The 25510-nt window shown below is 46.8% G+C and overlaps 2 protein-coding genes across 9 annotated transcripts in view; one reads left to right on the top strand and one right to left on the bottom strand.

Moving 5' to 3' along the window:
• The window catches only part of LOC121831808 (fatty acid hydroxylase domain-containing protein 2-like), a 30987-nt gene extending 23717 nt beyond the window's left edge, over window positions 1-7270 (bottom strand). The window contains exons 1-3 of one of the 4 annotated variants that reach the window (XM_076542398.1): window positions 7028-7210; window positions 6706-6788; window positions 3968-4245 (exon numbers count right to left, since the gene is read on the bottom strand). In XM_076542398.1, the coding sequence (XP_076398513.1) occupies window positions 3968-3970 (3 nt within the window). In that variant the 5' untranslated portion in view covers window positions 3971-4245; window positions 6706-6788; window positions 7028-7210. Of the gene's footprint in view, window positions 1-3967; window positions 4246-6705; window positions 6789-7027 lie in introns of all 4 variants that reach the window. The other 3 variants (XM_076542399.1, XM_076542395.1, XM_076542400.1) reach the window with 3 other exon arrangements.
• Window positions 7271-7677: 407 nt separating this feature from the next.
• On the top strand, window positions 7678-22779 carry Cnot8 (CCR4-NOT transcription complex subunit 8). 5 transcript variants are annotated; one of them, XM_076542403.1, is made up of 8 exons: window positions 7780-8050; window positions 9739-9836; window positions 13780-13986; window positions 15735-15928; window positions 18236-18397; window positions 19036-19180; window positions 19991-20101; window positions 21575-22779. In XM_076542403.1, exons 3-8 carry the CDS (start codon window positions 13870-13872, stop codon window positions 21722-21724), a joined length of 879 nt encoding a protein of 292 aa, XP_076398518.1. In that variant the 5' UTR covers window positions 7780-8050; window positions 9739-9836; window positions 13780-13869; the 3' UTR covers window positions 21725-22779. The 5 variants fall into 5 exon arrangements, with proteins under 5 accessions (XP_006984964.1, XP_076398518.1, XP_076398517.1 ...); XM_076542402.1 differs by having other exon boundaries at window positions 7912-8050; window positions 9739-9985; XM_076542404.1 differs by lacking the exon at window positions 9739-9836 and adding an exon at window positions 9904-9985 and having other exon boundaries at window positions 7916-8050.
• Window positions 22780-25510: the final 2731 nt, after the last annotated feature.

The following is a 25510-nucleotide window of genomic DNA, read 5'->3' on the forward strand; positions in this document are numbered from 1 at the left end:
AAGGACACGTCTTTAATGACAGAGGACAGCTCAAGGAAACAGGGCATGAGCCCAAACTCTGCTCCCTTCGAACTTTTTCCCTTTGTCTTCTCCAGTTTTAGAAAATGTTAAGGCACGGGAAGACAGGCTGAGAAAAAGATGTGGGGAGTAGGCAATTCCACAGTTAGTCCAAAGGTTCCAGATCAGAGGACTGACTGGTTCACTTTACCTTCCCTTTCCCTCCTTCCCCACTTTCTCTCCCTTTTAAAAATATATAGAAATATATAGTGCACGTATTTAATTTGTTTGCTTGTTTCTCTGTATAACAGCCCTGGCTGTCCTGGATCTCGCTCTGTAGACCAGGGTGGCCTAGAACTCACAGAGATCTGTCTGCCTCTGCCTCCTAAGTGCTGGCATTAAAGGTGAGTGCCCACCCACCTTTAATTTCTTTGGAAAACTTACCTATATACCTGTATGTCTACTTGTCTGTATGTGCAGTACTTGACTGCAGGAACCCCAGGCGGCCACAAGAGGGTGTCTGATCTGAAGAATTCGGGTCTTCTACAAGAGCAGCAAGTGCTTATAACCTCTGAGGGATTTCTCCAACCTTCTGTAGCCCTGGCTGGCCTCAAACTTACAAAGAAGTCAAAACTAGCCTTGAACTCCTGATCCTCCTACCTCAGCTGGCTGAGGATGTTGGAATCATAGGCATGCACTAGAATGTCTGGCTACAAATTGCTTAAAAAGAGACAACTATTAGAACACACAGCTGCTACTTTATGACAGGGGTCACCTTTTGTTGTTGACAGAGTTTCTCTGTGTAACTCCCATTGCAGACCAGGCTGGCCTCGAACTCACAGATATCTGTTTGCCTCTGCTGGGATTGAAGGATGTGCCACCACACCTGGCAGGGGTTACTCTTTAAAAGGCCGGGTCCCTCAGCCTGAAGGGATCAAGCGTCCCTGTTAGCTCTTTCTGGGAGAGACAGTCTGTGACTTTACAGCTCTCAATTTATGATTCCTGGTTCTTCCATACTCTGTGTCACATACTCCATGTTGAAGTAATTTCTATGTTCTGAAACGTCTCATCAGTTCCCCAAACTCATAAAAGTCCGATATTTGCTGGTGTGGAATGTAATATGTAGATCAGGCTGGCCAAAAGCTCACAGAGATGCACCTGCCTCTGCCTCCAAGGTCTAGGATTTAAGGTGTGCACTACAATGCCAGGTTATTTTATTTTTAAACTCATGTTTATGCCACAGGACTGCAGTGCCCTGGAGCCCAGAAGGGGGTATCAGGTTCCCTAGAGTTGGAGTTATAAGCAGTTGTGAGCCCCTTCATGTGGGTGCTACAAACCAAATTCTGGTCCTCTGGAAGAGCAGCAAGTATTTTTAATCACTGAGCCATCTTTCCAGCCCCATTCCTCAATTTTCTAAGAGACAGGTCCTCATGTAGCTGGGTTGGGCTTTGACTCATGTATCAATGATGACCTCCCCCAATAGTGGTAGGATTATAAAAACGTGCTGGAGTTGGTTTCTGTGGAGCTGGGGTGGAACATGGCCTCATGTGTGCTAGGCCTGGACTCTGCAAACTTCTTCAGAAGCAGAGCACACTCCCCAGCCCTTCGTTATACTTTAATAGTGCTTTTAAAAATATTTTTGACTTTGTATATATGTGCATGTCTGTGTGGGGGAATGTACAAATGTGGGTACAGGGCCTTCAAAGAGCTGGAGTTACAGGTGGTTGTGAGCTGCCTGACTGGGGTGTTTGGAACTGAACTCGGCAAAAGCAGTAAAAGTTGAGCCATCTCTTCAGCCCTGTTTATTTACTCTTGTGAGACAGGGTCTCAGGGAACACGGAGCGGCCTGGAACTCCATCTGTAGAGGATGATGTTGTCTCTGGTCCTCATGCCTCTTCCTTCCCCAGGGCTGGGATTACACCTTGATTTCTTAACATTTGAATGTGGAGTTTTCCAAGTAGTACACTGAAGAGTTGCTGTGTTTGCTGGGTCTCTATGTGACCCCAGCATTCAGGAGCGAGAAGGGGGACTGAGCACTGGAGAGCAGCCAGGGTTACCCTATGAGACTGTCTCACAAAGCTAATGTATGGATATGTCACATTCTATTTGGCCAACAAAAGAGCATGTCTTGGTCATATTTTTCTTGGACCAGTTTGTTGTATTAAGTCAGGGCTTAGTAAAACATTCAACACTTGCTTAAAAATGAACTCCATGGTTGGAGACAACTTGTTCAGGGTTTTCCTCATCTCTGAGAGACCCCAATACACTTTCCTCCATCCTTTAGATGTTTACATAATGAACCTACTGTGTGCACTGATCAGATATGGCTTCCTGATGGCCAGGGTCCTGGCACTGACAGTGTGGTTCAATAGGAAAGGAACCCGCCCACCATGACAGAGGCCCTGAATTCTAGCACCACTTAAACTTAACTCTGGGTCCTTTCCTGATTTCATTATCCACTTCTCCAAGTGTTACCGCCATGGGCAAACTTCCACCACTCACCTACAAAGATTCATAGGAACTTTCTGTTTTCTCTCATCTCCGCTTGTACAGTATCCATCCCTCCCCCGGGATGTTTCTCCTGTTCTCATCCACTCTTCTGCCTCTGGTTCTTTCTGTGGTTGGAAACTTCTGCGAAATTCGGAAGCCTTTGGGGGTCCCACTGCTACCAGAACATTATTGAATATCACAGTTCAAAGAAAGGTTCTCAATGCTGCTCACTGGAAAGTAAGTCAGGAGCTAGAGACGCAGCTCAGGGCTGAGAGCCCATACTGTTCTTCCACAGGCCCCAGCACCCACGGCTCACAACCCTCTGTAACTCTTGCTCCAGGGGATTCTATATCTGCAGGAACCTGCATTCATAGGGACACACACACACACACACACACACACACACACACACACACACACACACACAATTTTAAAAATCCAAGGTTTTTATGTTTTGTTTGTTTTGAAGATTTGGCTACAATATCGGAGACTGGGTTTGCTGTGCACACGGAGGGCGAGGAAAGTTCCAGAGGTGACGGGAGGCAAGTTCCCCTCTCACCGCCTCTGTCCACTGGCTGTATCTCCATCTGCCCAGCTCCGTGTAGGCCAAGGCCAACTTTCTTCTCTGTGCTGTACTTACTTAGCCGTGGGAAGGTTTTCACAGTGGCGGAAACTCTCAGTCAGTCGCCTGCAAAGCTGATCTCAGCTATCACCTTAGGGGAAAAACCAGCTACCCTTTTAGACCAAATTTAGTAAAATTCAAATTATTTCTGTCTTTACATCTGTAGAGACCAAAGTCCTGTCTAAAAAACAAACCAAGCTGGGTGTGACGGCACACATCTGTAATCCCAGCATGTGGACAGGAGGATCAGGAGTTCACATTTGAAGCTAGCCTGTGCTACGAGAGACCATCTCACAACCTTGTCCCTCACCCCCGAATCTAAATCAGCTCCTTCTGCTGAGTGGGAACTCCAATGCACTGGAATCCAGTCTCCCAGGTCTGCTCTGTACCTCTACAGCCTCTCTGCGGCTATCTGGCCTTTTAGTACCTTTCACAAAAAAATTCATCTCTTAGCCTCTGCTTGAAATGTGCTTGCCCAGCTTCTCCTTTCTCGCCTTTCTGTTTAAATTGTTTAAATGTCACCTCTTCAGGGAGGCCTTCCTACCTGCCTGTGAGACTCCCTGCTTATGCCACATCCCAGTATGTTCTTCTGGGCCATCTCATTGGGCTCTTTCATGATAGCTATTCCAATTTCTCAGAATGATTTTATATATATACACAAAGTCTTACATAGCACAGGCTGGCCTAGAAATCAATATGTAGCCAAAGGTGGCCTTGATCCTCCTGCCTCAACCTTCTGGGTGTTAGGGTACAGATGTACCACCACCTTAGCTGACATTTCCCCCCCTCCCTTTTTCCTCTCTCTCTTTCTTTCTCTCTCTCTTTCTCTCTTTCTTTCTGAGACAGGGTCTCACTTACCATGTAGCTCTGGCCAGCCTAGGACTTGCAGTGTTCACCAGGGTGACTGCAAACTCACAGAGATCTTCCTGCCTCTACCTCTCAAGTGTTGACATTAAAGGTGTGTGCCATACACCGCCATTTCTTACTTCAATGCTTGTTCATCTCTGTTTCATTCACCAGTGCCAACATGACTCACAGCAAAGGTTCCATACAGCTCCTGGATGAGCCCTTCATCCTGGGTGCGGAGGCAGAAGCCTGTGGGAGGCAAGTCCCTCAATCTGGCTATGCATTCCTGTCTATGAAATCAGACAGATAGAAATCAGAAAACAGACAGATGCATAGGTTGGAACACTTTTGAAATTCATTTGATTATTTTGAGGTAGAGTCTTACTATGTAGCCCAGGCTGGCCATTAACATGTGGCAATTCTTTTGCCTCTGCCTCCCGAGTGCTGAAATTACAGGCATGCATTTACCACATCTAGGCCAGTTTTTTTAAGTTTAAAGGTCTCTTAAACTTTAAAGGTCTAGTATAAGGAGACTTGAAATGTTACTTTAGTAGATTCTAAGGGATAGGGAAAATCTCATAGAGACAAAACAGATTTAATACAGGTTTCCAAGAGTGAACTGGAGGCTGTGGCTGTGGTTCAGGGACAGAGTGTTTGCTGGTAAGGCCCTGGGTTCAACCTATCACTACACAGAAACCTGGAGTCATTACACAGCGGGGTTTCTTTTTGTTTGTTTGTTTGTTCTTGCTGGCTGCAATGAAAATGCTCAGATACTTAGAATGCAACATGATACGTAGCTAGAGGCAAAAAGGGAGTTTAATTAAAACAGCCATTTGGGGAATATGGGAGGTAAACATTTCTCTCATCTTTGAGGGCACTGGCATGAGCTTCAGGTTTAAACAGAGGACTGGGCCTGGGTGAGAGGTCTGTGATAAAGCAGGCTTGCCGAAGTGTGGCCTGGTTGGTCCTTATCTAGGGGAGAGGTCTTTGTGATGAAGCAGGTTTGATGGGGTATGGTCTGGTTGGTCTCTGTCTAGGGCAGACACTCCTTCAATTATAAACATGCTTATGTGCAGTTATATAGGAATCTGACCCAAATTAAAACAGAGGAGACAGATGTTAAGTGAAGGCAGGATGCCAGAATTTTAAACTGTTTTTATTTTTTCCAATAAAATGTATTTATTTTTGTGTGTACATATCATGGACCACGTGTGAAGGTCAGAATGTGGGTCCTGGGAATTTGACTCATGTCCCAGGCCTGGCAGGGTCTTCTCCATTGAACTATCTCACTGATCTTTAACCTGTTTTTATATTTACTTAAAACAATTATTTATTTTTTGAAATACCTATTTTTTTAAGATTTATTTATTTATTTATTTATTTATTTAGTGTACATTGGGTTTTTGCCTGCATGTGTGTCTGTATGAGAGTGTCAGATCCCCTGAAACTGGAATTACAGGCAGTTATGAGCTACCATGTGGATGCTGGGAATTGAACCCAGGTCCTTTGGAAGAGCAGGCTGTGCTCTTAACCACTGAACCATCTCTTTAGCCCCTATTTATTTATTTTTGAGACAATATCTCCTGTATAGCTCTCGCTGGCCTGGAACTCACTAGGTAGACCAGGCTGGCCTAGAACTTTTGGCAATCTTTTGGCCTCTGCTTTTCATGTTCTGGAATTATAGGTGTAAACTACCACTTCTTTTGTTTGTTTGTTTTGGAGACAGGGTTTCTCTGCATAGTTCTGGCTGTCCTGGAACTCACTCTGTAGACCAGGCTGGCCTAGAGATCCACCTGCCTTTGTCTCCTGAGTGCTGGGTTTAAAAGTGGCAAACTACTGCGTCCACAACCCACTTTTTAGCTACTTTGTGGCCAAAACCAGTTTCTAAGTACTGGCTCTAAGGAAGAGCAAATTAATATAAAGTGACAGACCTTGAGTGACAACTCAAGGGGGCAGAAAGCAATCCGTAGGCTGATAGCAGGTCAGGTTTGTAAACGTGGGCACACAAACTGACTCAGTACTAACCTGGAGGTATTTGTCTATATTCAAAAATACTTCTAACTCAAATGTATTTTAGATCTTATTTTCTTACACATAGTGTACTTTTTTTTTTTTTTAGAAGTGCATCCCTGGGTTCAATTCCCAGCACCCACATAGAACTGGGGAGAAGAGGAAGCCAGGCTGGCCATGGAGAGCTATCATCTGCTCTTAAGAAGATCATGTTAGAACCATTGTTTGTCTGTATTTTTAAAACTTTTATGCTTTTCCAGTTGAAGAAATGTGTTTAAACCTCACTTTCTCTGGTTTGCAGCCTGACAGCCATTGTTTAGAGTGCAGACACTCCAACGCCTCCTGAAATACAACTGGTGTTCTGTGAGAAGCTCTAGGTGAAGGGTGTGTGTGTGTGTGTGTGTGTGTGTGTGTGTGTGTGTGTGAACTGGGTGTTTCCTGTTCAGCTCTTTCAGTGCACACCAGGCCTATTGGTGGCAAGAAAAAACAAAATTCCAAGAATGTCAAAGGCGGCGTCTCACATGACTAGCACATGCTGGGTCCACCCTTTCCTGAACCTAATTACAAGTAGGTGAACAGAGCACAGGCACGAACTGAACAGGAACTGACGGAGGGAAGGCAGTGTCTAGCTAGCCTAGACAACCCGGAGGGCACCTCCGAAGAGGCGGGCCGTGCAGCAAATGTCTTCAACATTGTTGCAAAGAGAATCCAGGGCGGATACAGTTACTGACGGCTCTCACCTCCTTGCGGGGCCACGGTGGTTGCTCTATCGAGGGTTTCATCCTCATCACAACTTTGAGATCCGTATCACTATTTTACAGATCTGGAAAGATGAGGCAAAGGCTGGGGTTCAGAAACTGCCCTTGACGTGTCTACCCCAAAGGCTGGCTGTGGGGTTTCACTTCTCTGGAGAACAGCTTTCAGCAACCCCGTTTGAAAGGCCAGCTCTTACTTAGCCAGGAAGTCACTTGGGAATCTCTCCAGGAACAAAAGTTTAAAATGAAAAGGGCAGAGTGACTAGGGGATGGGATGTCAGAACCGGGACACCTGCTGTACGCTTACCTACAGCCCCTTGAAGAGGGACGGGGGCTGGAGCCGCACTAGGCTCCCCACTTCCTCCCGGGGGAAGGGGCGGGGCTCCTGCGAGGCCGTCATCTTCTTGCCTCTCAGGAGAGCACGAGGCGACGGTGCATCCCAGCTCGGCCTCGCGGCCAACAGAGCCCTGTCCCCAGCAGGACAGAGGCTGGAAGGCTCTGGTCGTCTTCCCGACTCGTGGCCGCCCGGCGCTCTGCACTCGCCCGCAGCGCTAGGAGCCGACTGCGCAGGCCATCCGGTTGCCATGGCAATGGCCCGGTCCTGGGAGGCCGTGCTCAGCTGACCTCATTCATGACTCGGTTTGGTGGCGCTCCCCATCCCCCAGCTAATGATCACCCCAGAAGGGGTTCCGTGGGTGGATGTTCTGTGAATGAGAAATCACACCCCACCCACGTGCCCTGCGCCATCACCTCCAACCAACAGTCGGATTGCGCCCCGACATTAGGGAGGGCGCCTGGATTGGAGACTGGGTCGGAAGGGCCACGCCCTCGGGGCCAGCTTTACATTCCGTCTTTCCCCGCGGCGCGACTCGGGACAACCCCAGAACCCAGTTTGGGGGGTCGTAAAGGATGAGGCACGGACCGGCCTGTGCCGTCTCGCGCCGTCAGAGGTGGCATGTCTGTCACACCTCAGTCTGCGCACGCGTCCTCCAATACCGCCCAGCCCCTCCCCCGCTCCTTCTGCGCCTGCGCAGAGAGGCGGGGCGCAGTCGCCTGAGCGCGCACTTGGGGCGGAGCGGGGACGGGCGGGCGCGTGCCCGCCAAGAGTGACGCGGGAGAGTCGGCGAGTCCGGAGGGCCGAAGGGTAGAGCGGCGCAGCCCGCTGGTTTGGTGCGCGTCGTCGGCCTCTCTGGGCACCGGGGCTCGCGTCTCACTGGCTCGCTGGGTTCCTGGAGCGGATCCGGGGCAAGAGGGAAGAGAGCTCCGGGTCAAGGGCCGCTGCTGCCCGGACTCGGCTGCCAGCCCGCGCTCGGCGGGGCCGCCAGCCAGGGTAAGCCGGGCAGGGTTGTTTAGGGTAGGAGCGTAGGGCGGAAGTGCCTCCGTGGCGACCCATCCTACACACGGGAACACTGAGGCGCAGAGGCCACGGTGCTCCGGGTCCCCGGAGTCCGGTTTGGAGGCCTTAATGAGTGGTGGGGGAGGCCGGAGGCCGCCCTGCTCGGATCTTGGGGTGCTGCAGCTTTGCGTGGTAGGGCCACCCTGGGAGAGCCAGCAAGCTGGTGGGGGCGCCGGCAGAGTCCAGGGCTGTGACCTGGAACGCTCCGGAGGGGACCTGTTGCCATTTCTTCTAACGGGCCGCTGCTTCCTCCTGCGCCCGTCTTGCACGGCGCAGTCTTTGTTTAGTCTTCTGAAACAGGGAAGTGAAGCTTATTGTTTCCCAGACGCTCTGGCGAAAACAGAACCAGACGAGCAGGAGACACTGAGCTGAACGGTCTGCACTGGTGGCAGGAAGAGCGTTTTGCTGGCTTTCGCACTACTTGCTCTTCGTAGCTCACCCAGATGCACACACACAGGGACCTCAGCTCCAAAGTTTGGATAACCAGGAGCGGTCTTTGCTCTGCAGCCTGCACAGGGCAGAGGATGTGTGCGTGTGCCTGTATGTCTGTCTTTCTGTGAACACCTTTCCTTCCCTTTTGCAGTTTCAAATGTAGCTGGTGTGGGGATCAAGTTTTAGTGAGGCAAATATTACAAGGTGTGATCAAAATTTTGATTTAAGGGGTTGGAGAGATCGCTCATCTGTTAAAAGTGCATTCTGCTTATGCAGAGGACAGGCTCGGCACCCAGCACCCACACCAAGTGGGTCACAGCCACCTATAACTCTAGCTTCAGGGGATCGGGTGCTCTCTTCTGGGCCCTGCCAGCGCTGCACTCACATGCACACAACACCCCTTCCACATACCCATAAGTAAAAGGAAAAAATAAAAATTTAAAGAAGAATGTAAACTGGCCTGAATCGATGGCTCAGCGGTTAAGAGCACTGGCTGCACCTCTGTAGGATCCAGGTTCAATTCCCAGCACCCACATGGCAGCTCACAGCTGTCTGTAACTCTAGTTTAGGGGATCCATCGCACCAGGCATGCATATGGTGTACATATCTGTGCATGCAGGCAAAATACACGTAAAAAAATTTTTTTTAAAGAATTCAGACTCAATCTCCAAACCTCCCTAAGGAATTTTGAAGGATACTTTTTTTAGAGATTAATTTTTATTAATTTTACTCAAGTATGTCTCTTTGTGCACGTATGTCAATGTGTGTTGGTGTCAAAAGTCGGCAGAAAAGGTGTCAACATTCTCTGGAGCTTGAGGTACAAACAGTTGTGAGCCAACTCATGTGAGTGCTAGAAACCAAACTCTGGTTTTCTGGGAGAGCAGCAAGTGTTCTTAACTGCCAAGTCATCACTCCAGCTCCCAGTCTTCTCCTTTAAGCTATTATATTATTATTATATCTTTTCTGTAAGCTAGATATTATTATTATATTATTGCATGTTTATATAATAATAATTATTATTATTATTGTGTGTACACATGTGCCAAGTTGGCCATGTGGAAGTCATTATAACTTGGGGGTCAATTTCTTCCATCATTTGAGTCTGGGGCTCAAACTTAAAGTTAGGCGTGGCAGCAAGTGCCTTTACCACCAAACGGGTCTGTTTTGTTGTTCTTTTCTTTTAAAAACAGAGTCTCGCCGGCGGTGGTGGTGCACGCCTTTAATCCCAGCACTCGGGAGGCAGAGCCAGGTGGATCTCTGTGAGTTTGAGCCCAGCTTGGACTACCAAGTGAGTTCCAGGAAAGGCGCAAAGCTACACAGAGAAACCCTGTCTCGAAAAACCAAAAAAAAACCAGAGTCTCAGCTGGTTGGTTGTGGTGGCGCATGCCTTTGATCCCAGCACTTGGAGGCAGAGGCAGGTGGATCCCTGAGTTCAAGGTCAGTTTGGTCTACAGAGTGAGTTCTAGCATAGCCAGAGCTACCTGGAGAGACATGTCTCAAAATAAGATAAAGAATAAAATAAAATGAAATAAAATAAAAGCAGGGTCTCCCTCTGTAGCCCTGGCTGGCCTCAAATTCCTGGTGACCCTCCCTCAGCCTCCCGAGTGCAGTTTGCCCTCTTATGTCGGTTTTTCTTTGAGTTATGAAATTCATTATTGTTCTTTTGGTTGTAACTTCAGTAATGAGGTTACTTTAGAGGCTGTGTTATACCAATAACTGTACTTGAAAGCATAGGCTTATTGTGCTCTGAGATATGGGGGAGAGGCTGAAAAAGAGAAGTCTGTGCTGCTTCTTGGAGCCTGGGCTCCCCGGCTGCAAAGTGGAGGCCCTTGGCCTGTGTTGGGTTGCTGTTTTCTCTCTCCCCTGCAGCCATTAAGCCCAGGAAGTTCACTTGCTCAGTTAAATGTCTGTCTAGATTCCACATAGGTTGGCCTCTGGAGGCACGGGCCACCCCTCTCCTCTTGGTTCTTCTTCAGTTGGAAAGCACTGCCTTTCGGGGCTGGAGTCTGCTGTTCATATTCCCGCAGATGTGCTAGGGAAAGGTTTGCTGCCGGAATGTCTCGTGGGTCTTTGCTGGTGTCTCTGCTCCTGTGTGCAGGCCCTCCTTTACCAGATAATGTAGCAAGCAGTAGCTTTGAAAGTGGCTGACATCCTGAAACAAATTCCCTCTTAAACAACTTTAGGCGGTTTGTTTGTTTGTTTCTTTGTGCCTGTATCCCTTCTGCTTGAATGGGAACATCTCTGAAAAGTTCAGGAGTGACACCCACTTACTTACCTTCTGTAGTTTGTGGTTGTGCCCAGGAAAACAAGGTCCTGGCACCTGTTTCATAGGCATGGAAAGTGACTTCAGGAGCCAAATGAAGTGGTTCATGCCTGTACTGTATGTAGCACTTGGGGGGCAGAGACAGGAGGATTGTTACAAGTTTAGAGGTCAATCTGGGGAACTCTGAGCAAACATTTTCTCAGTTGTCAGGAAGTTGAGTTTGCTGCACATTCATTGTGAATGTACATCTTTCCTGCCCTCTATTAGTTCACTTGCAAGCTTTCATTAATAGAACAAAAACAGGAGAAGAAATGGACTGCGCCTTTAAGAAGTAGCTGCCAAAATGTGTGTGTACGCTGGGAGCTACCACACAGTCACTTAAGTTTTTAGTTTTAAGGAAGCATCTGTGAAGTGTAGACTGCCTGGTCTTATAAGGAGAAGTAGACAGCATTAAGACTGATCTTCAGCCAGGCGGCGGCGGTGGTGGTGCTTGCATTTAATCCCAGCACTCAGGAGGAAAAGACAGGCCTCCTGAGTTCCAGGCCAGCCTGGTCTACAGAGCGAGATCCAGGATAGCCAGGGCTGTTACTCTCTTCTGGAGTCTCTGGCACCTATCACTTCTGAGGTAGAAAACAAGGATTTCCCTTGTTCTGGTCTTTAGAAATTCCTCAAATTAATTTACTGTTATTTTTATTTTTTATTTTTTGCTCTCAAATTCATTTATTGGCTTTTTTTTTTTTTGCCCCTGTGCACTGGAGCACACCATTACATATTGTGTTGAGACTCTATAGAGTGGGTTTGCATTGAAAGGAAGCTTTTATGGGCTGGAGAGTTGGCTTAGTGGTTAAGGGTACTTCTTATGAAAGTGAAAGACCTGGGTTTGATTCCCAGCAATCACATGGAGGCTCACCACCTCCTTGGACGCCAAACACACATATATGGTGCACAGATGCAGACAAATAAAATAATAAAAGTAAATATTAAAAAGTATTTTTAAAAAAGGAAGCTTTTATGCCATTTTGTACACCCCCACCCCAGGGCTTCCCTATATTGCTACACTGGCCTCTAACTTGTGTTTAACTTCCCAAGTTAATGCCAAAGCACCTTCTCATGGGAGGTGTGTGTTTTGGTGTCAAGGATCAAGCCTGGAGTTGTTTTGCTAAACAGGAGCTCAGTGTTGATTTTCTGTAGTGACAGTGTTTTTCTGAGCTCAGATTATGTTGAATTTGACCCATCTGAGTACTTTCTCCCGTGGTATAGATCATAGGCCAGCTCCTGCTTGAATTATTACTATTATTATTATTATTATTACTATTATTTTGGTTTTTCGAGACAGGGTTTCTCTGTGTAGTCCTGGCTGTCTTGTTTTTTGTAAGATTTATTATGTATACAGTGTTCTGCCTGCATGTGTGCCTGCAGGCCAGAAGAGGGCACCAGATCTCATTATTGATGGTTGTGAGCTGCTATGTGGTTGCTGGGAATTGAACTCAAGACCTCTGGAAGAGCAGCCAGTGCTCTTAACCAAGTGAGTCATCTCTCCAGTCCTTGAATTATTTTTACTTGCTACACTGGCCTCTAACTTGTGTTTAACTTCCCAAGTTAATGCCATTTTTTAAAAAATTACTTTATGTGTATGAATGTTTTGTGTGTAGAATGTCTGTTTACCATGTGTCTACCTGGTGCCTGTGGAGGCCAGAAGAGGGCATCAGACCACCTGGAACTGTAATTATGGATGGAAGTGAACTACCATGTGGGTACTAAGAACTGAACCTGGGTCCTTTGCAAGAGCAGTACCCAGTGCTCAACTGCTGAGCCATCTCTCTAGTCCCACCACCCGGTTCTTACTGTGGAGTTAGTGCTCAGCTTCTTCATTATCTCTTAAAAGTAGGCCTCCCAGGGCTGCAGAGACGGCTCGGCAGCCGAGAGCATTTGCTGCTCTTGCAGAAAATCCAGGTTTGGTTCCCAGTATGTCACCAACACAGTGGTTCACAACCATCTCTAAATACAGTCCCAAGGGATTTGATACCCTCTTCTGGCCTTTGTGCACTGCATGAACACGGTACAAAGACATGCACGTACACACAAAAATAAAACAAATCTAAAAAAAACGTAGACACTAGTAACTGCCCTCCTTTTTCCCTGGGACAGTGTTTGTGTGTAGCCCCGGCTGTGCTGGAACTCACTATGTAGCCCAGGCTGGCCTCGAACTCACAGAGAACCACCTGCCTCTGCCTCCTGAGTGCTGGGATTAAAGTTGTGTGCCACCATACCTCCAATAACTTCCCTTTTTAAATGTCATTGTTAAGGGTTCAGGTTAGGCTGGTGGTGGTGCATGCCTTTTATCCCAGCACTCAGGCGGCAGAGCCAGGTTGATACCTGTGAGTTCGAGGCCAGCCTGGTCTACAGCCTGGTCCAGGACAGGCACCAAAACCACAGAGAAAACCTGTCTTGAAAAAGGGGAGTTGAGGTTAGCAAGTAGGGCTTTTCTTTGTACTGAAAGAGAACAACTTGACAAAGGCAATTATAAACCCTCCATAGGTGGTGGAGGCTGCATGTACTGATTGTGTTAATGAAGTTATGGTAAAACTCAGGTTTGTTTGCTTTTTTGAGTGTTTCGAGACAGGGTTTCTCTGTGTAACAGCGTTGGCTATGCTGGAACTCTTCCGGAGACCAGGCTGGCCTTGAACTCTGCCCCTGTCTCCCAAATGCTGGAATTAAAGGCGAGGGCCACCCTTGCCCATTGTTTGTTTTGAGATAGGGTCTTGCTTTATAGCCCTGGCTGACCTTGAATGGATGAGGTAGGCTGTCCAGGCTGGTCTTAAACTTTCCATCCTTCTGCCTTGGCCTTCTGAACGTTAGGATCGTATATATGGGTCACTATCTGGCTAAAATACAAGTTTGATGTTTGTTCTGTTGGCATTGTACACCGTAATGTAAACTTACGTGATCCCAAAATCTTTAAATCTAGATTGGAGCCAGTGTGGACGATCAAATCAAACGGAAGGAGGCTTGTTCGCTAACAAAGTTAACTCACGGTGGCTCCTCAGGTGCCTTCAGGATGCCTGCGGCACTTGTGGAAAACAGTCAGGTCATCTGTGAGGTGTGGGCCAGCAATCTTGAAGAAGAGATGAGGAAGATCCGGGAGATTGTCCTCAGCTACAGCTACATCGCCATGGTGAGTAGGTCCTTACCACCAAAGGTTAGACTGACAGAAATCTGCAGTTCTTCTGTGAAGCAAGGGAGCCGGTATCTCTGAGGAGGGCACAGCCTCTAATACAAGTTTTCGTAATGTTCCTCTCTTTGAAAGTCTTTTATGTTTTTATTTTTGTTTATTTTAGGATCTGGATAGGTAGCTCTGGCTAGCCCAGCACTCCCTAGGTAGCCAAGGCAGGCCTGGAAATGAACTTATGTTGATCTTCCTGCTTCTGCCTTCTTGGCTGAGATTATCGGTGTGCACCATTGCGCCCATTGCATGTGTGGTGCTGGACAAGTGCTCTAGCATCTGACCTGCCTCAGCCCCATGGGTGTATCTCTTCACACGTGTGCAGTTGACCATGTGGTAGTTCTTTCTTTCTTTCTTTCTTTCTTTCTTTCTTTCTTTCTTTCTTTCTTTCTTTCTTTCTTTCTTTCTCTCTCTCTCTCTCTCTCTCTCTCTCTCTCTCTCTCTCTCTCTCTCTCTCTCTCTCTCTCTCTCTCTCTCTCTTTCTTTCTTTGAGACAGGGTTTCTCTGTGTAGTTTTGGTGCCTGTCCTGGATCTCGCCCTGCAGACCAGGCTGGCCTCGAACTCACAGAGATCCGCCTGTCTCTGCCTCCTGAGTGCTGGGATTAAAGACGTGCATCATCACCGCTCGGCTGGTATTTATTTCTTAATTAAATTTGGAGATGTGGTTTCATGTAACACAGGCTCCTCTTGAACTTGCTGTGTATAAGGAGAATGACTTGACCTCCTGACCTCCTGCCTCCATTTCCCATGTGCTAGGATTACAGGCATCTGCCAGCATGCCTGCTTGTCTACTGTTTTCAAAATATTGAAACATTTTGTTGCTAGCACTGAAAAGTTAGGAGATGTTAAATTCCGGATCTGGCATTTCTGGTCAAGTGGGAAGGTCTGGTACTCTGTGGCTCACTCTCCTGCCTGACCTCAGGTAAAGTGAGGCTTGTCTTGGGCCAGCCCCTGAGCAAGCAGGTGTTCTGTTCCACCCCAGGCTTGCTGCTTGCCACTGTCTTCAAACCCCGCTCTCACTGCTCTGTCCGTGACAAGTGCTAGTCTCACAAGCTCTCCCAGCAGACTGAGAGCCGTAATCCTGACACTTGGGGGGGGGATCGGGTTCAAGACCAGTGATTTAGGTCAGTCTGGGCTTCATAAGGGGGAAAAGGTTTTATATATACACGGCAATTAGATAGTCACTCAAGAAAAAGAAAGGCTGCATTTGTCCTTAGTAAAAAGACTGGACCAAGATGAGAGCTCTGAACGGCAGGCCAGCAGCCATGCTGTTCTCAAGTGTAAGTCACACAAAGAAGCTAATGTGAAGGAGCAAAGATCCTGTGAGCCACCACATCCAACCTGGCTGTGTTTGTATTTAACTCATATTAGAAGCTCCTACCTGGGGTCTGGAGAGATGGCTCAGCAGTTGAAAGCACTTGTTACTCTTCCAAAGGACCCAGGTTCTATTCTCAGCACCTACATGATAACTCACCACTGTCTCTAACTCCAGTTCCAGGGAGTCCAACACCCTCACATAGACATATGCAGGCAAGACACCAATGCACATAACCTAGTCCCTGTCCTGTGTCCTGTTGTGTTGCAGACTTTGGGAGCTTATCTTGGGACTTCTATAAACTGAAGAGCAATTTTGCTCATGAGTTGCTAGCTCAGCACCCACTGTTTGGTGAGACTTAATGGTGAGAGGCTTTTGTTCCTAGGACACAGAGTTTCCGGGTGTTGTGGTACGACCAATTGGTGAATTTCGAAGCTCCATAGATTACCAGTATCAGCTTTTGCGGTGCAATGTTGACCTTCTGAAAATCATCCAGCTGGGCCTCACATTCACAAATGAGAAAGGGGAGTACCCTTCTGGAATCAACACATGGCAGTTCAACTTCAAGTTCAACCTGACGTAAGTGTCTGAGAGACCCCTTGGTGTTATTCTTAGATGGCTACGGTTGAGTGGATTGAACTGATTGCTGGAGGTTTTACTAACCAAAGTTTCGTTTCTTTTCTCTTTCTTTCTTTCTTTCTTCCTTTCTTTCTTTCTTTCTTTCTTTCTTTCTTTCTTTCTTTCTTTCTTTCTTTCTTTCTTTCTTTCTTTCTTTCTTTCTTTCTTTCTTCTCTCTCTCTCTCTCTCTCTCTCTCTCTCTCTCTCTCTCTCTCTCTCTCTCTCTTTTTTTTTTTTAGACAGGGTCTTTATTATGTATCTCTGGCTGTCCTGGAACTTGCTATGTAGACCAGGCTGCCCTTGAACTCATAGAAATTCACAGAAATCTGCCTCCAGAATTCTGGGATTAAAGGTGTGTGCTACTACACACTAATTATATTTTTGCTTCATGAACATGCGTAGGTGTTAAAACAGAGAAGTTTTCCTTTTTTTTTTTTTTTTTTAAGATAGGATCTCTATGTAACCCTGGCTGTCTTGGAACTTGCTATGTAGACCAGGCTGGCCTCAAACTGCCTCCATAGTACTGGGACTGTAGGCATACACACCATGTCTGGCAAGCCTAGTTTTCCTTAAAGAACTTTTGCAATTTAGCTTAAAAAGAAAATGTAGGCTGGTGTGTAGCTCAGTGGAATAGTGTATTTGAGGCCATGGATTTATTCTCCAGTACTACAGAAGGGAGACAACCCAGTTAAAAATTGGCAAAAGCTAGGCTGTAGTGGTGCATACCTTTAATCCCAGCAGTCAGGAGGCAGAGGCAGGCAGATCTCTGTAGGTTCAAGGCCAGCCTGGTCTATATAATAAGTTCCAGGACAGCCAGGACTACATAATGGAACTTGTCTCAAATTCCCTACCTTAAAATAAAAATAAAACAAGAAACTAGCAAAAGATCTGAGTAGATTGTAGCCAGTCTTTCTTGTCAGACTTTCTTTGGACTGCCAGCCCCCAAATATAATGACACAGAGACTTTTTTTTTGATTTTTCGAGACAGGGTTTCTCTGTGTAGCTTTGCACCTTTCCTGGAACTCACTTGGTAGCCCAGGCTGGCCTTGAACTCACAGAGATCCACCTGGCTCTGCCTCCCGAGTGCTGGGATTAAAGGCGTGCGCCACCACCGCCCGGCGACACAGAGACTTATTATGAAAGCTTGGTCTTAGTTTAGGCTTGTCCCACTAGCTCTTAAACCTAACCAGTTTCTACTAATCTACATTCTGCAACGTGGCTCTTTACCTCCTCCATTCTGTACATCCGACTCCCTCTGTGTCTTGCTGGCTAATCTCTCATGCACCTCAGTTCCTTTTTCTCTCCCCGGAAATCCCTCCTCTCTTCTCCTGCCTAGTTATTGGCCATTCAGCTCTTTAAAACAATCAGAATAAAACAGTGACACATTTTTACACAGTGTGATCAAATATTCTGCAATAGGAGGTATTTTCTTTTTTAAAAGATTTTAAAATTTTATGTGTGTAAATATTTTGCCTGCATGTATGTCTGTGTATCATGTATATGCCTGGTGTCCACAGAAGTCAGAAGAGTGCATCAGATCCCCCCGGGACTGGTGTTATAGATAGTTGTGAGCCACCATGTGGGTGCTGAGAACCGAACCTGGGTCCTCTGCACGGGCAGCAAGAGTTCTTATATTCTGAGCCTCCTCTCCTGCCCCTCCTTTTTGATTATTTATTTTTAGAATAAACTTGTTTTAGTTCTGTTTCATTTGTTTTGTATAATTCTATTGTAAATAGTACAAGGAAGTAAAAATATGAATGATTAAAAATTAAAAAACAAGGGCTGGATAGATGGCTTAGTGGTTAAGAGCACCTAGGTCTACTCTTCCAGAGGTCCTGAGTTCAATTCTCAGCCACCACATGGCAGCTGTCTATAATGGGGTCTGAGTGCCCTCTTCTGGTGTGCAGATGTATGTGCAGACAAAACACCCATATACATAAAATAAATAAATCTTTTAAAGACATTAAAAACAAAACCAAAAAATGGGCTGGAAGGGTGGCTCAGTGGTTAAGGCACTGGCTGCCCTTCCAGAAGACCTGGGCTTGATTCCTAGCACTCAAATGGTGGCTCACAACTCTAACTCATTCGGTTACTACAAATACTAAAGTGAGAGGATGTTGATCTTCTGTAATTAGGAAATACGTATCTGTCGGTTTGTGGGGTGTTTCAGGGGTGCTGTGTTTCTAAATTATAAGCTGATGGTGATACTTTTTCCTTTGCTTCTGTCTCATTACACCCCCCAGCTCACACTGACACCTTGTTTTTCAGAGAGGATATGTACTCCCAGGATTCCATAGACCTCCTTGCAAACTCAGGGCTGCAGTTCCAGAAGCATGAGGAGGAAGGGATCGACACACTGCACTTCGCAGAGCTCCTTATGACATCGGGAGTGGTTCTCTGTGACAATGTCAAGTGGCTTTCATTTCACAGGTCAGTTCCTGGGCACCGTGGCCTCTGTCTCTTCTTCACAGGTTCCGCCTTCTGACTTTGGGCTGCATTGGAGAGGAACTGAACTCTTTTGATTGGAGTCCTGCCAGCTCTTTGGTGGCAGCAGTGTGAAGTTGGAGGTGGTGCTGGTGCTCATGAGTCCAGTGTCTAGGGAGCACTGGAGCACATACACAAGCTTTCCTTCACATGTCCTCAGTGCTGTGTATATTCCAGGTGGATGGAGGGTGCTGATATTCTTTCAATACTCTTGGAGGGTTTTTGTCTTTAAAGGTGTGTGTATATGCACGTGTGTGCCTGTGCTGGTGCCCAGAGAGTCCAGAAGAGGATGTTGGACCCTTTGGAGCTTGAGTTACAGGAATTTGTGAGCTCTCTGACCTGGGTGCTGGGATTTGAACTCCTATCCTCATGATTGCTCTTTTAGCTGATCCTTCTCTGTGGCTCCTGCAGTTGAGTTTTGATGAATCAAATGAACACTCCAGTTCTTGTTTGCTTCCCATGGTAGCTTCCTGAATGTGAAGTTGAGATCAGTCAGGGCCCAGCCTGCCTCAGGAGGCATTTTAACCCTGCGGGGTTTCCGGCGGGGCGGAACTGCTCTGACTCCGGCTTCGTTCTCCCTGCAGTGGTTACGATTTTGGCTACATGGTAAAGCTGCTGACCGATTCTCGATTGCCAGAAGAAGAACATGAGTTTTTCCACATCCTGAATCTTTTCTTCCCATCCATTTACGATGTGAAATACCTAATGAAGAGCTGCAAAAATCTTAAGGTAACAGACAACATTCTCTTTCATAACTGTCATAAACAAGCAAACCCCAAGGCCAAGACTTGTTTTGTTCTTCTGATGATATCAGCATGTGTTTTTGAGGCCTGGCGGTCTCCTCTACAGAGGGTGTCGATTGAGCTGAGTGGCGCAGGCCTTCCTCTGTAGCTGTCTTTGTTGGTAGCTTGGGCACCAAAAGGGCCCAATTTCTTGCCTCTTGAGGCTGGCTGCCTTCTTCTTAGGCTGAGAGCCTCCCAGAGAAGTTGGTGACATGAAGCTGTGTGCAGTATGTCATGACAGTCCCGCACTGGCCTACAGTCTGAGGGGTTTTTAACTTTTTAAAAGTTCAAGAAGGCTGGATGGTGGTGGAGCACACCTTTAATCCCAGCACTCAGGAGCAGAGACAGGCGGATCTCTGTGAGTTCGAGGCCAGCCTGGTCTACAGAGTGAGTTCCAGGACAGGCTCCAAAGCTACACAGAGAACCCCCCCCCCCCAAACAAAACAAACCAGAAGTTGAAGGAGTTGGGCCTGTGAGATGGCTGAGTGGGTGAAGGTGCCTGCTGCCAAACCTGATGGACCCGAGTCTGGTCTCTGCAACCCGTGTGGTAGGAGAGCATTGACTTGGGAAAGCTGTCTTCTCGTCTCTGCGTGCACATAGTGTATTGTTTGGGAAGAACAGGGAAAACCTGAGAGATGGCTACTGAGGCCTGTTAGATGAGAGGCCTGTCCCACTGCTAAATGAACTCTCGAGGAGACTTTCCTCGAGTCCAGGAGAATGGCATTGGTATGTGACATCTCTGTTTTCTGTCCTCTAGGGAGGTCTTCAGGAGGTGGCTGATCAGTTGGATTTGCAGAGGATTGGAAGGCAGCATCAAGCAGGCTCAGACTCCCTGCTGACAGGGATGGCTTTCTTCAGGATGAAAGAGGTAATGCTCCAGTGTGAAGCTGCTTCTCCTTCTTTCCTTCTGCTTTCCACAGTAGGAGTGGTGTTTGTTAGTTTACCCCCTTGGGCTAAGGATTTTTTCTCTAATGAAGATGAATTTCTCTTTCGGTTTACTTACCTACTCTGTAAGTTTTAAAATATGTTTGAAGAGGAAGAATATGATTGAAAATTACAGTGAAAGCTGGGCGGTGGTGGTGCAGGCCTTTGATCCCAGCCAGCACTCAGGAGGCAGAGGCTGGTGGATCTCTTGAGCTGAAGGCCAGCCTGGGCTGCAGAGTGAGTTCCAGGACAGCCAGGGCTATACAGAGAAACCCTATCTCAAGGAAGAAGAGAAAAAGAAAAGAAAAGTTACAATTTTGTTGACATTTTTCTTTTAATTCATTGTTTTTGGTTTTTCTGTGTCTCACTGTGTATCCCTGACTGACTTTAAACTCTTATATATAGAGAGATCTGCCTCTTGAATGCTGGGGTTAAAGGCTTATGCCTGTCCTTGAACCCTTGCCTTGGGCTCTAAAGTCTGGGATTACAGCTGTGAGCTGTCATAACTAGTTATATTTCTTTTTGCTGCTTTTAAGCACTATTGCAAGTTCAGGTGTTGATTTAACTAGTTTTCTGTGGCTTTGACAAAATAGCTGAGGTCATCAACGTCAAAGGACTAGTTTATTTGGGTTTACAACTTAAGAGATTTTAGCCAATGATTGGCTGGCTCTGCTCTGGCAAGCCAGAGCATCAGAATGCTAGGGTCTGGCAGGAGGTCTGTTCATCTCTGGTGGCTTGGGAACAGAGGAAGAGGCTGAGTACAGGGGCTGGCCCTGACAACTTCACTCCCTCCAACTAAGTTTCACCTCCTCAAGGTTTTACCATTTCCTGGTAACGCTTTAAGTTGGTGCTAAGCCTTCAACACAAGGACTTCTAGGAATATTTTCTATCGAAATTGTAACAAGTGTATTAGGTCAATGGTTGCCAACTGGCACATTTGGTAATGCCTTGGAGATGATTCTTGTTATACTTAGTAGAGGTGGTGCTTCTGGCCAGGGCTGTGCTCAACATCTTGTGATTGGACTGGACAGCTCCTGCCCAGTGATAGTAAGGTTGAGTTGCTGGTGAGTGCTCATTGTCCATGAGCTCCTCAGTCACTTTCTGCCTCACCTCACGTGGTAGGATTCCATGTGTGCACCACCTCACCTGGTTTTCATGACTTTTATGAATAAGGAACCATGATGGAATGGAGTTGAAGTGACTTGGCAAACCTGAGTTCTTAGTCACTGCCTTACCTGGCAGCAGCCCAGGCTTCCTGGCAGTGGCAGATCATAGGAATATCAAGTCTGTTTAGGAAGCAGAGCCCGGTGCCTGTGTGGAGATGTTTGGTGTCGCTGAGTTAGTGTCAGGGCATGAGAAGCTGGGAGGTGGCGTGACTCCTGGCCCCTTTCTCAGCTGCTTCTGTCCCGTTCTGCAGCTATTCTTTGAGGACAGTATTGATGATGCCAAGTACTGTGGGCGCCTCTATGGCCTGGGCACAGGAGTGGCTCAGAAGCAGAATGAGGATGTGGACTCTGCCCAGGAGAAGATGAGCATCCTGGCCATGATCAACAACATGCAGCAGTGACAGCACGTACATCCTGCCGCCTGGGCCATCGCCCCGCCACTGACCTGCGCGTCTGCTCCAAGCAGAGACTGGGTTTCTGTTTAAAGATGCCTTTATTTTAGATCCAGAAGAAGGGATTTGCTCTGAATCTGTAAACAAGTCTTCCTTGTCCTCACGCCCACGTCCCTCTGCTGCCTCCTGCCACCAGCATCCATGGCTCCATGGACACCTTTTTAAACCTCCGGGATGTCTGAAACAAACCAGTAAAATGTGTCTGACTCTTATGTGTCGTCCTTCTTTTTCTTTTGGCTTTGCTGCTCTGATGAGATTCAGATGAGCTGAGGCTGCCAGGGAACATGCTGTATGTTCTTGGGAAGTAGGTCTGCAGCAGCAGCAGCAGCAGGCTCTGCCTGCCCTGGCAGTGCGTCTCCAGACGGCAGTCCTGACTTAAATTGATTCCATGGCTGCCGTGCTGAGATCTGGAGAGTTCTGCCACTCTCCTTTCTGGGGTTAGCGGGCACCTGAGCCTCAAGTCACCTTTTCAGATGAACTGCCCAAGACTAGGTCATGCTCCAGGTCCATTTTGTCCTCAGCAGGGGGGTCTCAATCAGCTGTGTTCTTAGCTTCCATTTCCCCTGCTTGTATTTAGAACCGTGAGATGGTCAGGTGGTAGAGCTGAGCTCTGGAGTGTTGAGTCTTAGAAAAGTCACAGGAGTACTTGTGAGCAGGGCAGCAAGGGAGTTCACCTCAGACCTCCTGGAGTCATCCCCACGGCTGTGCTCAGAAGCCTATTGTTTTTCAAGGTTAGGCATTTAAGAAGCACACTGTTTTTTTTTTTGTTTTTTGTTTTTTTAATGACTACAGAAAGTACAATTTTGAGAAAGCAGAAACTTCTTGGGAAGTCAGAGACAGACGGCAGCAGCTTGGAGTCTTACATTTTAAAAGCTTGTGGGGAACTGAATTTGAAATGATTACAAAATGTCAAGTATTAAAGCTGGTATTTAAGATGCTTGTAAATATTATTTATGTTTTTAATTTTGTAAAATAAAGATTGCTTTTTAACCACTGGCATGAAAGTGTGGTCTTTGTTAGCTAGGAACTGGTATCTGTGACAGGATTGGCTTACCTCAGAACCAATCAGCCTTGGAAGGAAGGTCTCATTGAGGAGCACACGCTCACACCCTGCTGGCAGTTGGGTCTTATTAGGACAGTCGAGTAGCTTTAATTGTATTCTCCCTGGCTACTCATATGTAGTGGGTTAGGCTCAGTGGAATTCTGTAGGACACATTGAACTTCAGACTTCCTAATTTAGTTTTTTTCCAGTCTTTTCTGTTGGCACAAAATGGTAAGGCTGTCAGTCAAGTATTGGGATCCTTCTAGAAAGCATTTCTAGAGGGTCCTTCTAGTCAGGGTCTTGTGTTAGATAGGCTGGCCCTGACCTCCAAGCCATCCCCCTGAGAGGCAAGGAGTGTAGATTTGCACCACTGTACCCACCAGGTCTACAACTCTGGCTGGCAGGTGGAGATCTGTGGTGAAGGTGGCAGGGGGGTTCTCAGTAAGGTGCCCTGGAACATTTAAAGAACTGCGCTTTTCTCAGAGGACAGGCCAAAAGTGCTGAGATGAGAAGCGGGACTGTCTACGCATTACAGAGAGGAAGGGCCCCGTCCGTGAGAACTGACAAGCACAGTCACGTGACACACAGGGCTGTGCAAAGGGTGGGTATGCTCTGATGGAAAAGGTGCTAGGGAGGGAGGAAGAGAACAGCTTTTGGTGACCAGAGTTCAGCCCTATGTGCTGCTGACCTTGGATTCCGCTGTTCGCTTTGCAAGGTTGAGCAACCTTAAGCCTCTTGTCAGCCAATGCTGGCATGTGAGTCCTGTGTTTCCAAATCACCAATGAGTATCTTAGTTTACTAGTTTATTCAGCCAGTGAGCTTTCATTAAGTACCCGTTATCCACTCACTCTAGTAGATGTTGGGGTGAACAATAGAGGACACTGTCCCCCTCACTACAGGTGGAAGCCTACCTGTTACCAGACAGTAAATGATTTACACAAATACAACCTCAACTGTATATGGTCAGAGATTAAGGTTTAGGGAAAGGGGGGGGTTTTAGGAAAAAAATTTTTAAAGCTGAGTTAAGGGGTGAGTAACTCAGGCAAGATGGCAGCAGCTGGGCCAGATTTGGTATAGGTTGAGATGCTGAGAGGTAGGAGGTGAAGGTGCAGAAAGGGAGGGGATGGGCGTAGGGAACAGTGGAAGCAGATCCAGAGCACCAGGGAGCCAGTAAGAGGTGGAAGAGGGCCCTGGGGTGGTGCACGTCTTTAGTCCCAGCACGTGGGAGGCAGAGGCAGGCGGATCTCAGAGTATGAGATCAGCCTGATCTACAGAGTGAGTTCCAGGACAACCAGGGCTACACAGAGAACCCTGTCTTGAAAAAACAAAATCCAGGGCTGGAGATGGCTCAGAGGTTAAGAGCACTGACTGCTCTTCCAGAGGTCCTGAGTTCAATTCCCAGCAACCACATGGTGGCTCACAACCATCTGTAATGAGATCTGGTGCCCTCTTCTGGCCTGCAGTCATACATGCTGTATACATAATAAATAAATCTTAAAAAAAAAAAGAGAGAAAAACAAAATCTAACCTCCAACCCCTAAAGGAAAAAAAAAAAGTGGGAGGTGCTGAGGAATATTATTTGAAGATGTGTTACATCTGTTTATGCTGTGAAACATTTGTCTGATACAAAGATGTGTTATATTCTTTTATGTTGCATTTGTTTCATTCTGTGAAGCTGTTAACTTTGCTTGTCTAAAACACCTGATTGGTCTAATAAAGAGCTGAATGGCCAATAGCTAGGCAGGAGAAAGGACAGGCAAGGCTGGCAAGAAGAGAGAAGAAACAGGAGAAATCTGGGGAGAGAGAGATGGAGGTGCGAGAAAGGGAAGACTCCAGGGGCCAGGCCATGCAGCTATACAGCCAGACATGGAATAAGAATGGAAGAAAAGATACACAGGATAATTTAAGGGAAGCTGGCAAGAAACAAGCCAAGCTAAGGCCAGGCATTTATAAGAAAGAGTCAGCCTGTGTGTGTGATTATTTAGGAGCTGGGTGACGGGCCCCCAAAGAGCAAAGAGCCAAAAGAGAAAACGAGTAAAAAAAAAAAAAAAAAAAAAACCTCAAACCCAACAACTACAGAAGGTAACTGGATGAGTCTAGACCAAATTACTTTAGATAAACACTGCCCACCCACCCCCAAAAAAGGTTGCTTAGTAATACATGCTTTCTGCTACAACCTTGAGTGAACACCTTTGCTTCTCTGGCTCTGTGGTTCTCATAACTAGGGATACAGAAATAATATTCGAGTGATAGCAAGTTGATAACATCATACATTATTTAAAAGAGCAGTTTAAGAGGAAAACAGCTGTCATTTTAATTTTCTATTGGGTAGTTCTATTTTAGGTTTCTTTTTGAGTGTGTACATCTATGCACTATGTGTATGCCTGGTGACTGTGGAGGCCAGAAGAGGGTGTTGGATCCCCTGGAACAGAAGTTATAGATGTTTGTAAGCCACCATGTGGGGCTGAAATTGAACCCAGGTCCTGTGGAAAAGCAGCCAGTGCTCTTAAGCCATCACTGTAGCCCACTGGATTATCATTACTATTTTTGAGACAAGGTCTTGCTTCATAGCCCAGGCTAGTCTTGAATTCAAATTCATCCTGCCTCTGTTTTTTCCCAGTAGTAGGTGGCATGCACAGTGTGCAGGGTTGCTCCCAACAAGCACTGGTTTCAGCAAATCACAAAGGTGAGTC

The sequence above is a fragment of the Peromyscus maniculatus genome, chromosome 8 (genome assembly GCF_049852395.1).
Source record: "Peromyscus maniculatus bairdii isolate BWxNUB_F1_BW_parent chromosome 8, HU_Pman_BW_mat_3.1, whole genome shotgun sequence".
Classification (NCBI taxonomy): Eukaryota; Metazoa; Chordata; class Mammalia; order Rodentia; family Cricetidae; genus Peromyscus; species Peromyscus maniculatus.